We start from the raw sequence: 12,657 nt of genomic DNA on the forward strand, positions 1-12,657 counted from the left end.
AAGAAGAGTCCTCCGCTCAGCGGCGGGAACCCGAGTTGTTATCCGGCGCGCACCTCATTTCTCGTTAAGGAAATAGATCGGTGGGGCTGGATTGATATTTGTGATTATTTGACTTGATTTCTGCAAATCAGAAAACTCAGAGAAGCCACACGTGGAAAGTTTTCTTTCCATATGGTGAATAACCCCACGTCTCAGGTTGTATCGGTGAAGGCAGGAGAAAAACCTGTTCCCCAGGTGTCCCTCTGCACCAACAGAGCGATAGCCCTGGCTGACCGCTCCAACGTCAGAGAGCAGCACAGGAAGGACATAAAACAGTCACCAAACACGGGACCTGTTTGGTGTAACTGTGCTCGGCTGTCGTGTAACAGTACCACTCAGTGCTGCTGCTGCATGCGGCTGTGTGTCTTGCATCCTTCCTTAGCTGTTACTGTGACATCATGCATCTACAAGGGGGAATTCATGGTGTGCCAGCAATGGCCTTTAAAAGGGGGAAATTGGGTATGTGCCGGTAATCTCGGTGCTGTGGATGTGCATAGTGTATTCCTTATGTACTTGGTGAGACCTTTGAGTACTGCTCACATCAAGAAAGACATTGAGGCCCTGGAGTGTGTTCAGAGAAGGGTGTTCAGAGAAGGGTAGCGAAGCTGTGAGGGGTCTGGAGTACAAGTCTTATGGGGAGCAGCTGAGGGAGCTGGGATTGTTTAGTCTGGAGAAGAGGAAGCTCGTGAGGGACCTATATGCAGCACTTTAAATCAGAGTGGTTCCTGTGCTTTCATTTGGGAGAGTCGAAAAGGAGCATTTGGAGACAGAGCATTATAGGCTAAAGAACATGCGTAAAAATGAACTATTTGTGGTTTTGATATCAACTGTTTCTTAATCCCACTTGTGTCCCATCCTCCTCATCTGGAAGTGATATTCTTAAGTGAGGAGCATTACAACTATTAAATGATTTGTTTTTAGTGATGACGTTGTGGTAGAGGCTGCATAGTGTAGGCAGTGGAAGTGATGTGATGCTGAGGAAGTGAGAAATAGCCTGAGGCAAAGCGTGGCTCAAAAAGCAAAACGTAACTCACCTTTATGTCTGTTATGTGAATGGCTAGTGAAAGATTGCAGTTATTACAAGTATGCGTTTCCATTGCTTACCTGTCGCAAGTTACATTGCTGTAGCTTGGTTTTTTACTGACTACCATTTCAGATGTCTCATATATCTCTGTTGTATCGCTGTGCATTCTGCTCTTTTGCAGTTAGTTTGAATCTCATGTAGCTATAAAATATCAGTTTCTATTCGAGTTAGCTTAGAAATCCAGGGTGTGAAAATTTCCTGACAAATTTGTGAACATGAAATGTTTTTCCTTGAGCCTTATTAGACTGCCTTGGCTGGAGTGAGAAGGCTTCTTCCACTGACAAAGGGAAGCACAATTCTTTACTCCATTGTACAAGTGCTTCCAGAGTGAGGCTTCTTTTTGAATTTTCCCTTAAGTGTTTTCCAAATATCTCATTCTTTTTAGGCGTTTCAGATGTTGGTGGGAAATAAACTCAAGTTGATGATCTGTCTTCATAAATTTTTATATGATCTCTTTCCAAAAGGCAGATGTAGAACAGTGAGCGTGCAGGAGAGTCATTTTATCTGCCTGTCTTGTCAGATGGTGATAGGCTGAAATGGGACACCACAGAGTTACAAGGAAATTCTGTGAGTGCAAGGAGGGGTGGGGAAAATTACAGCACTCTGTAGGAGCGTAATAAATTGTTGTTGGCTGTCATGATAACTGCAGTTAATATTTGGCTGAGCTTTCTTGTTTGCTCTTAACAAAAAGTGTTGTGGGGTTATTGTGACTTAAGAACAGAGAGGTGTTTTCACAAAGTCTCTGAAAGTTCTCTGGCACAGCACTTGTATCACTTCAGCATTGATGGAAATGTTGGGGTGTAAGCTGCTGGGTTCCGGTGTTGCTGGTTTTGTGAGTAAAAGCCTTGATGTTTAACTATGTTTTGGCCAAAATCACCTTAGTTTAAGGTCTAGCTTCATAGCAAATGGCTTCTGAAGGGAGTGAGAATTATTCTTGTAAATCTGTAGAGAATTCGTCAGAATGGACTTTGGTGCTATGTCAGTAGGCATTTCTGAAGGACTGCTAACAATGTGGTCACACAACCGGTTTTATCTCCAAATTGTTACTATGTAGGATGGTTCTGCTGGCCAGCTGCATGCTGCACAACTGTGGGCTCACAGACCAGTTTAGGGAGCGAAGTTCAGTTATCCTACCTGATTACATAGGACTTTAATCCACAGATGCATGTCTTCCATCACATCCAATGTGGGTCAATATTTATCAGTGCGTTTTAAGTTACCTGAAACCCCGTAGAAATGTTCTGTGGGTCTGACTTGTTATTCTTGTTCCTCTTCTTATTTCGATTTGCTTGTATTTTTCCAGCCTTGACTCTCAGGTTCTATTGTTTTGTTTCCTTCTGTCCTTTCTTGCTTTCCTCTGTCTTGCTGGTAGATATGACCTTCTCAGAAGATGTGTGTGTATGATTTCTGTATGTACAGTTTGGTACATCCAGCCTGCTTGAAGTATGTATTTGGTTGTGATAAACAAGGAAATGAAAATGAATAGCTTACCTTTTGTGTTTCGCTGATTTTGTTTTTGGCTCTTACACTCCCACAAGTTCATATTTTCAGACTTTTTAAAGGGTCAGAAAAAAATGAGTTTCTTTTAAAGAGATGAATTGCTTCTGTTATGCTACAGACTGGAGTTCTTCTCCTTTCCCAAGGGCAATATGCTTTGTGATTAACAATTTGTGATTGTTGCTAACGTGGCAATGCAAGTACTACATACTGATAACTGCTGGTACAACAGCCTGAGATGGATACGAGTTGAGTCTGAGGGGATCTAATTTTGCATACTCGGGTATGTGAGCAAATCCTGTGCATACTAGATGATCTTTGAGGTCCCTTCCAACTCAAGCCATTCTACAATTCTTTGATACTTTTCAGTATGTATCTCGCTCTCATTTTCCAAATCCTTACATGGATCATTTCAATGAATGTTCTTTTTCTCAGATGAGCTCCATTTGTTTGTTTTTCTTCTTACCCTGGTCTTTTGCGTGGTCTCTGGGAAGATCAGTACAGCAGCATTGACCTGTGAAATACCTACACCCACTCTCTTAAATGAGACTTCAGGAGTAGCAGTGTGAAAGACAAGGGGAGAAGACACGGCATGTCTGGTTTTCTCTGCTTGTAAAGTGTCGGCACACCTGCTTTTCAGGTGTATGCAAACCCATTTTGACTGTTAGGTGTTGCACCATCCAGAGAAACTGGAATAAAAAATGAACCAATGTCTGGAACAGGTTTCCTCGAAAGCTTGCGAGCACACCTGTGTTCTGGTGCAACACTAAGGGAAGGTGCTGATTGCTGGTAACTGTACAGCTGTGAGTGCTGGCTGAGGGAACCCTGGTGACTTTCCCTTGAGGAAGTGAAGCTGCTTTACATGTATGACACATAATACACCTCCGAATGTCTACAAAAACTTGGAAAATTGGAAGCACATCAACAGAGCCAAGGAATGTGCATAGCAAGTCAGAAGTGTATCATGCACCATGCTGCGGCTGTTAAGTATATTTCCAGATATAAGCTAAGATATGCATTCCCTACATATATATGTCACTTCTCTCACTTCAGCTGTTCCCAGCTCATGGATTTAGTTTTCATGTACTGAGCAGTCCTCGGTAGGTGCTCTTCCAGGGAGCATGTGGTATCCACTTAGGCTGTCACATTCAATGAAGGCATATTGGCATTTTTAAAACGATTTTCATGTAGCAGGCACTTTCTTGTTGAGATTGGAGAGTTCTTGTTAAATCAAGAGAATACCCCACACTTGATGTTCTTGGTAAACAAGGATCATCTGTAGAACTGAAGGTACCGTTGAAAAATTGTCAGTCAGATAATATGTCTTACTTATTAACACCAGCACAAGAGTAATAGCTTTTAAGTGCACAAAGACTGAGGTGTTAAGACCTTGGTTTAGGAAAAGTAGTGTAGTTATATCTCTGCAAAAGTTGTGCAGAAAGTCTTGGTTTGAAGCACCTCTATGAACTGGGATTTTTGAAAGTCAACTTAAAATTGCATTTGTCTGCGAGGCCTCTGAGTGATGGTCTCTGCAGCTGAGATCTGATCTGTTCTTATTTGTGATTGTGACAATTTCATGTGCAACACACCGGTTTCCCTTGAACAAACACCTGTTGAGACCTTTTAAACTGATCTGGGTTATTGCTTCTTGCAAGTGATCACAAAAGTTACCCTGTGTTTGCTGATGCTATCCAGAGTCCTGTAAAGCCACCTTGTGCAAACTTTTAACATTTATAGTCCCCTGCTTGCATTCCTCATTACTGCTGTGTTCTTTTTTTGTTTCCACATCATCATTAAACAGATATTTTGATATTTCAAACTCTACCATTAATTAAAAAAATGTCATTTATTCTGTAATACTTAACTCTTTAAGAAAATTTAAATTGTTATTATATGCTTTTACTAGTTCAAAGTGAATTGTTTGCCTTAGTATAAAAAAAACATGCAGAATTTGTCTGTTTTGGGATATGGGTGTATGTACCCATTCATATGTCTGATAATCCCTAGTAGTTATCTTTGCTCTATAAAGTAGCATTAGTTTGTGTTCTTTTCTTAGTATTGCATGTTACCACAAAGACTGGTTTAATATTTTTTTGTGGAGGAATGAATAGTGAAGGGGATTGTATGGGAACTATTGAGTCGCAGCCTGAACCACTGATTGAGCACTTGGGGAAAGGACCTGGTCAGCCCTGGGAGCACAGATGAAGGCAGTTCAGATGTGTACTGGAAGGAGTGGAGCCTGGCTGCGCCTCTCTTAGGCTCCATTTAAGGGCTGACTGCCACTGGGGAAGGGTCTCTTTATGGAAATCCCTCCTTGGTGAAGCTTTCCCCTACAAACCTAGAATCTTCTGATACGGGTGAGCAGTCTTCTTCCTTTCCTATATAGTAGTGTTCTATCATGCTGGTCCTTCTGTCATCACATCTTTCTTTCCATTGTATTGATCTGTCCAACAGGTAGGGGTGGGGTTTTTTTTTGTAATTTAGGAATATGATTGACAGCTAATTCTGTGCTTTCTTTTGTTTCTGTAGGCTGGCACCGATGCGATTATATACGCTGTCCAAACGACATTTTGTCCTGGTCTTTGTAGTATTCTTTGTCTGTTTTGGTTTGACAGTCTTCATAGGAATAGCAGGTAAGGATGTTGCCTTTTTAAAACATTACCTTTTTGTATTCTTTGTCTTAGTGTCCTGATAGTTACAGATGTGGGTGAAAGCTAATGAGCATACTGCCCCTGAGACATCTGCAGAAATATTACTTCTTACAGGGGAGGAACGTTTCTTCTCTCATGTTTGTTTGTTTGTTTGTTTTATAGGGGTACTACCATGCTACACCATTTAACAGCTCCCCACATGACATCTTATTTTGTATTGACTGGCATGATCTGTGCTGCTCACTGACAGCCATCTTGACCCGTCTCTGCACCTGTGTCTATCTTTACCCCATCCTTCACTTCCTTTTAGAAGGAAGAGGCCTGCAGAGGCGTATGGCTCATCCAGTCCTGCCTGTCTTGAGCTTTTTGTGTATATCCATACTTACAGAAAGCACTTTATTCATGGTAGCATTAAAAATTTACCTGTGGAACAAGTCCATCTTTCCTGCTGCTTGACTTACTGTAGAGGCCTAAGGTTTAAGCAGACTGTATTTCAGTTCTTGAAGATAAACCAGTGTATTTTTCCTCTGACTTGCTTAAGGATGCTGAAGGGCGTTATTTTGTGACTAAAATACTAAACAAATACTTTTACATTTTATACGAATGACAAAATGGAAAACTGGAATTAGATCAGTTGTCAGAATTGCTTAAAATTGTTTTACCTGAGAGTGGGTGAGCAACCATCTGTGCTCTTTGAAATTTTCATTCTTAATTGAGAGTGAGTCCTAAAATAGAGCTGTAGGTCTTTTGGATTATATCTGCCTGCACACAGATCTAGTGCTATGGGTGCCTTTGTTCCAGGGCTACTGTAAGCAGCACTCCAACATCTGCACTGTGCCAGGCTTCCAGGACTTGTCTGTGGTTCCCTTCAGGAGTTGGCAAAGCTGGAAAGTTGTTTTCCTTGTGAGACTGGTTTGTTGGATGGCTTTGTTGACGAAGCTTGGACGCAGTTCATTATTATAACTTAATTATTTTTAAAAGAAAGTTGTTTACCTTGGGAGGAGAACTACGGAATGAGCACTTACGCTGTGGTGATTTTTAATGGCTTTGGCTGACAGCTTCATACTTTGTGAACAGAAGGAGGGGCACGAACAATAGAGCATTCACTCATCAAAGAGTGCAGTCTGAGCTAAGCTCACCAAACCCACTAGGTAAATGAGAAGGTGGGAGATGCATCCAGCTTTATGTGTGACCTATATACCATTCCCCATACTCAACAGTTCTGTTTTGGGAAGGTTAGCAGTCATAACTACTCATCTGAGTAAAGAAAATAGCTTTTTCTGAGGAGGGTGTTGCTTTTCAGTTCTTGTAACCTAAGAGGTGTGGATTTGTTTTTTTGCAGGTTACACTTGCTCACTTTCCCTTTTCCCAGTGTGTCTTTGTGATCTTTGTGGTGAGATGAGTGCAAGGACAGGATAAGGTGCAGAACTCATTTTCTGTACCTATGCAGTTTTCATGTTTCTCATATCAGAGTGGTTCTCTGCTTCCTAATGTGATTCTGTTAACTTAGCAAAATAAAGGAAAGCAATAACAATGTAATTTAAGTACAGTTGTTGTTTTATTCAATAATAAGACCACAAGATGTTTCTGTCAGTTGCTTTAAAAAGCTTTAGTATATTGCTTACTAGAGGCGTGGCAGTAGAACTGAGTTACTGTTTTGGTTGCTGTTCAGTTTTGAAAACTGGGATTATGATCTCTTTGCTCCAGTATTTTTTCATATCTTCTGGTTTATTTTTAAAAAAAGAGCTCTTCAGAAAGTTTTGTTCTGGTGTTTTTTTTGTTAATACTTAACTACTGAAATGTGATGACTAATCAACTCTGAGCAGTTACAGAAAATCAATTATGCTTTTTGAGACAAAAATACTGGCCAAAAATGTACCCAGGCAGTAGTTTGTATGTACTTGAGAACTGGGAAGTTCAGTAATTCTCAGCTGGCTTTGTAGCACATAGCTGCTTGTGAAGTTGAATTGTAATATGAAGCTTAAGGTCTGTAATATGGTTAATATTGTAGTTAGAGTGGTTATAGAAGCCCAAGCAAATACTACATGTTTATCTTAACTGTCCTGTCAGCTAACATGAAATTCTTGTCCAGAATGAGCTCATGAATGAGCTCACTCACTTCTTTTCTGTTGCTTCTCTGTCATAACTTTGAATTCCATGGTCTTTATAGAAAAACTGTCTTTATTGCATAGTTTTCAATACTAATATAATGGCTGGAACAGCATGTTTTAAGGACTGGTAACTTGTGTTAAATTGCTATACCAAACAGGAGAGATACTTGGACAGGGAAGGCTGACTGGAACTGGAACCAGAGACCCAGGCACACATAGAAGCCCTGTTTATGCTGTGCATCTCAGTGTTTGTTCACACTCCAGTATATACTTGCAGACCTTTTCCTACTACTCCCTGTGATTTTCTCAAGCTTAGTTATTCTGTGTGTGTACTCGTGCCTGAGTATCATTTCCTTTTCTCCGTAATCCTGTCCCTTTCTCCCTAGTCCTCTGTGTTCTTGCGTATATAAGAAGATGAAGGAAAGACCTTATTGCTGTCTACGACCTTATCAGAGGATAAAGAAAAGATGAGGCTAGACTCTTCTCATAAGTGTATGGTGACAGGGAGAGAGGCAACAGATGCAAGCTGGAATGCAGGACATTGCAGTTAGATATTAAGAACGATTGCTGTTACATTATTTTTAATCATAAGAGTGGTCACAGGTTGCCCAGGGGTGTTCTGGGAGTTTCTGTGCTTAGAGGTTTTCAGGACTTACCTGTATGTGATCCTGATCTAATTCCATCTCTTTGGAGGGGAGGGTTCAGCTAGACAGCTGCTGGAGTTTTTTTCTAAAATAAACAAAGGTTTTGTAGTTTCCCCATTTACTGCATTCAGATGTAGAGGGGAGCAGGATGTGAGTGGACAGATGTAGTTAATCAGTACACATTCAGTGTGTGTGTCTTCATCTGGAGAAATTGGAGGAGTGATTGCCATTGGAGCAGGAATGTGGGAGAGAGCTGGATATCTCCCACTACAGGTGGACTTGAAACTGCCGATTGAATGGATTGTGTGTTTTAGGACAACTTGTTTGTAGAACTTCTGTGCAATTACAGTTATTGTGATGGTATACATAATATATTACAGCTCCCCATTTTTATGGAAAAGAAGGGTCCCAATCTGGCTGCTCTGAGCACTGTTTCTAAACAGACTTGTGGGTTGCCTTGCTTGAACAGCCCAATACGGTCAAGATCCTGCACGAGCTGCAAAGTACTGTCAGTAATTATGCAGTCAAATACACTACGTATACATAAAAAGGTATTATCATCGCTCAGTCAGATGTGATGTAATGTATTTGTCCAGTTGTGAGTGCAATGCAATATAGTCATTATCTTCCAAGTCAATTGGGTAATGGTAGCAGTTTGGCCATAAAAACTGGAGAGATAAGCGCAGTTAAAAAAGCTGTTTTTTCAGATGCGTTTGCAGCCCTTGATTGGGCTTCTATGTGCTGTAACAGCAGTGCCTCTGCTGCTCACTTGGCTTTTATCTGCAGCCAACTACTTTCATGACTGCAACATACAGGGAGAGAAACATAGAACATACAGCATGTAGCTTTAGGGAAAATACACCATGTCTTTGTTGTTGTAATTTGGAGTATGCATGTAAAACTTGTGACGTGGAGTTCTTGATTAATAATTTACACCTTATTTATGCTCAGGAAGATTATGGCAGAATCTGCTGGGGGGGAAACATTTTGGCCAAGTTTATTAATGATATTGAGAAGGCTAAGTGACTTACCCTTCACTTAGAACATCTGCCAGATGGGGTGCTAGTTACCTGCTTAGAGAGGAGGTATTTTGTACAGCTTTTTGAAATCCTGTATTTACACTGATCCTTCAATATTGTTCTCTTCCTTCTTTTTTATTATGTAGGTCCTAATGTAATTGAAACTTCTGTAGCAAGAACTGACTTAAATAACAGCATAAAGGTAAGGGTTGATAAATAGTGCTGGATTATCCAAATATTTTACTTGGTATCCATAATGTCAAATACACCCTTTCTCTAGTCCCATTGTTTTAAGTAGTTAGTTTTCTACTAGGAAGCTTCTTGGCCACCTGATGCTTTCCAATTTGAAACAGAACATTCAGTCCTTTTACTACCACTGTGTGACCTAGCACCAATTTTTAGTCTCTCGCAAGTAGGTAAGGTAGAGAGTTCTGTGATGGGCAGTGTTACTTCATCAAGAATTACGGTGAAGAAACACTCAGTGCTGATAGCATTCCCTGGTGAACTCATGCTTGGAGATTCTTGTGAGGGTCCAGGATGAGAAACTGAGAACAGGAAACAGAAAAACAATGTTCTCAGTGACAAATAATGATAACTCTCTTGTGATTTTTTTTTTCTTTTCCTTTTTCTCAGCTGGGAAGGAATGTCTGTTTTCCTTCTTAATTTTCCATTTTCAAGTGGCTGTGATAGTGCAGTCTGACCTCTTACCAGTCAGACTCTTACCATGAATCTTTACTGTCTTGAAGAATTCCATATTAAGCTTTCATGTTCTTATTTTCAGTTTCTCTATTTCTGTCCAGTTCTTTGCTGTCAAACAAATAACTAAAATAATTTTTATGAAGTTGCGAACAAAAAAATAATAATTAAAAAAAAAAAAATTAAGTATAGTTTCGTTAAATGCCCTGACACTTCTGGAGGGTTTTTTTCTGGTCAGTAGGTCTCTTACATACATTTAAATTGGTACTGTATTATGGGTAGACTTAAAAATAAAAAATACTTTTCTTAATTGATATTAAAAATGCCTTTCTTGCATTAGATTTTCTTTGTTAATGTTACCTCCTATGCTTTTGAATGTGGGATTTCTAGAAAACCAGTAGAAAAATAGTTGTGGTTTAAATACTTAGGTTTAAACTGTTTTAATTCTGTAGCAGATGGGCTGGGGTCACAAGTCTGACTGAGCTGGTAAAGTTCTAGAAATTACTTTTTTTTTTTTTTAGGCTAAATCTCTCATATCAGAACTGGTTTTTTTTGCTGCTGCTTTTATGTGCTTTAAGTAGTCAGTGCATGTCAGTGCTGTGCAAAATACAGGTGCTGCTTTAGCTGCTTCATTGGTAGATGTATTGTGGGGTGCTTGTACTGTCCATGCAATAGCACATATTAAATGTATTCCTGAAAAATATTGTTCCTAATGTACCTTTCATTGTTATGACTACAGATGTATTGTGTAATGTAATGACCGATGCTAACCTTGGTGGGGTTTTTGTTGTGTTTTTTTAACAGCTGAAGCCTTTTAATTTAAGTTCGCCACCACTGTCTACTTATAACCAACAGCTGTGGCTGACCTGTGTAGTCGAGTTGGATCAGCATGATGGTGAGAGTCTTACCTAGAGTTTAGGAATCTGCTGTAGCAACCTAATTTTGTGTATTCTATTTTTGTTGTTGTTGTTGTTGCGTGCACAGTTCTGTTTCTTTGTGGCTGTGCTTGGTGGGCTTTTCCTCTGGCACAATCTCTTCATCTCTGCCCCTTCCCCTCAGTAAAGGGATGGATTGAGCTCATCTCGAGAACTGAATGCAACAGGTGCATGGGATAGGTTGGGAATTATTTCTGTGAAAACAGCAGCGTGTAGAGAGCCTGTGTCTGTTTGGGGAGAAATTAGATGTGTAAGTTGTAATCTTACTAACTGTGCAGTGAAGTTTCCCTGTACGTACAAGAGAAATACTGTAATTAGGAATTCTTAACATGTTAGGATTCAGTACAAGGGCTGTATGACTTAATGCCAGAATATATAAATGAAGGGGTATTTTTGCATATTTGTTTTGAAATTAATATAATTGAACCTTATTCCTGTTAAGTATAACCAAGTACTTTTGGATATCATATCCATTTTAACCTTTATTTGGATCTCTTTTTGAGATGTTACTTCTGCGTGCAGCAATAGCTTAACATTTTCTCTCTCAATTACAGTATCACTCAAAAAGAATGTTACTATGACAGTCAAAGTGCTTGGAGTGGTGAAGGATGGAAGCACACCCTATGTTAATAATCAAGTTCACAACCGGACACGGTTGCTCAGTTGTGCACAGGTATGTGTCTGCTTGAAGAAAACTCTGCTGCAGTACTTTAAATATATTTGTGTGCATGCTCCATTACATTGCTAGTTTGTTTCTTTCTGTAGCTTGTATCTACTACCTCAAAAAGACCCCCTCCCCTTTTTTGTTGTTGTTGTTGTAGCTTTCTGCCAGCAAAGTACTGTGTGCTGATTAAACAGATGAACAGTACTGCGAGAAGGAAAATTTGAAAAGAAAAACAGGTATTGAGCTCTAGAGAAGAGAAAAATTCTTGTCCAGCAAGTAGCAGAGCATTTGATTGAAAGCAGCTAGCTTGTGTGCTTGAGGGGGAAAAAACTTCCCACACAAGAAGTTTTTTGAGTTTCTAGTGAAACTTTTAGTTAGTTTTGAATTTAAAGATGTCTGAAACAGTTTATCCAGAATGAAATCCATTAGGAAGAGAATAGCTGAAGTTCTTTTATGAGAAATGTATAGCGATAAATCAAGGTTGTTTGTTGATAAGGCATGTAATAAGCATCATCCGTATCTACCTACTCAGAAACAAGTTATCTAACCTATATTACCAGTGAATTTTGTAGAATAAATTGTAGGTTTTTTTAAATATTACTCTTCCCTGTATGTGTTCACAGAAATGCAGTGAAATCATTGTTGCTCACCTGGGCTACCTCAACTACACTCAATACAACATATTTGTTAGTTTTGAAGATCTAAATAAGTTAACGTATGCCATACAGAATATTACTTTCACAGTAAGTATAAAGTTTTGTTCTAGCAAAAGAGATCTCTGGAGAAGTCTGCTTTAACTGTAATAAAAAGTTACTTTATTTTTGAACATGAAATATAAAGATGCATTGTAATAAAGCTTTCTGTCACTGCTGGTTTCAGAGTTGCAGTATTTGTGTTATTAGTGTTCTGGAGCAATATTTATCTTCATAGGGAAAGCATTTTCTTTTAGAACTTCTATTGCTGCTTTCAGGGACGGATAATTTTAGTGTAGTTCCTAGGAGGTATTTAATGGTAGACAAGCTGGACTAGAACATCCAGTTTTCTGCATTTTCTCATAGAGATCTTGCCTTTCTAAACCGTGTCTTTTTTTTTTTTTTAGCCTTTCCAGGAGGTATGTCTGAATTAGCAGGATTTTTCTAGATTCTAGAAAAGCGTCAGCCTGAAAGATTTGAGACACAAAGGCAAATGAAAAAAATTGTTTGACTCTGCTTATGAGGAAGAGTAAATTGTTTTTTTTCCTAAGTTAAATAAGCAGGCAGTTCCTAGCAAAATGAACTGGGCAAGTTACAGTACTAAAGGTTGTTTATAAAACAGTTA

At 39.3% G+C, this 12,657-nt stretch overlaps 1 protein-coding gene across 1 annotated transcript; it reads left to right on the forward strand.

Moving 5' to 3' along the window:
• Window positions 1–6: 6 nt before the first annotated feature.
• On the forward strand, window positions 7–12,397 carry LOC104909745 (transmembrane protein 181-like). The gene is made up of 6 exons (XM_010707278.3): window positions 7–80; window positions 5,150–5,253; window positions 9,192–9,247; window positions 10,546–10,636; window positions 11,231–11,349; window positions 11,964–12,397. Exons 2-6 carry the CDS (start codon window positions 5,160–5,162, stop codon window positions 12,135–12,137), a joined length of 534 nt encoding a protein of 177 aa, XP_010705580.1. The 5' UTR covers window positions 7–80; window positions 5,150–5,159; the 3' UTR covers window positions 12,138–12,397.
• Window positions 12,398–12,657: the final 260 nt, after the last annotated feature.

Source organism: Meleagris gallopavo, chromosome 2 (assembly GCF_000146605.3).
Source record: "Meleagris gallopavo isolate NT-WF06-2002-E0010 breed Aviagen turkey brand Nicholas breeding stock chromosome 2, Turkey_5.1, whole genome shotgun sequence".
Taxonomy (NCBI): Eukaryota; Metazoa; Chordata; class Aves; order Galliformes; family Phasianidae; genus Meleagris; species Meleagris gallopavo.

Excerpts from the sequence above, each read along its gene's own strand:
- LOC104909745 (XM_010707278.3), top strand. The coding sequence starts at position 5,160 with ATGCGATTATATACGCTGTCCAAACGACATTTTGTCCTGGTCTTTGTA. Across the intron at positions 9,248-10,545 it reads ACTTAAATAACAGCATAAAG|CTGAAGCCTTTTAATTTAAG; the intron begins GTAAGGGTTGAT and ends TTTTTTTAACAG. Across the intron at positions 10,637-11,230 it reads CGAGTTGGATCAGCATGATG|TATCACTCAAAAAGAATGTT; the intron begins GTGAGAGTCTTA and ends TCTCAATTACAG.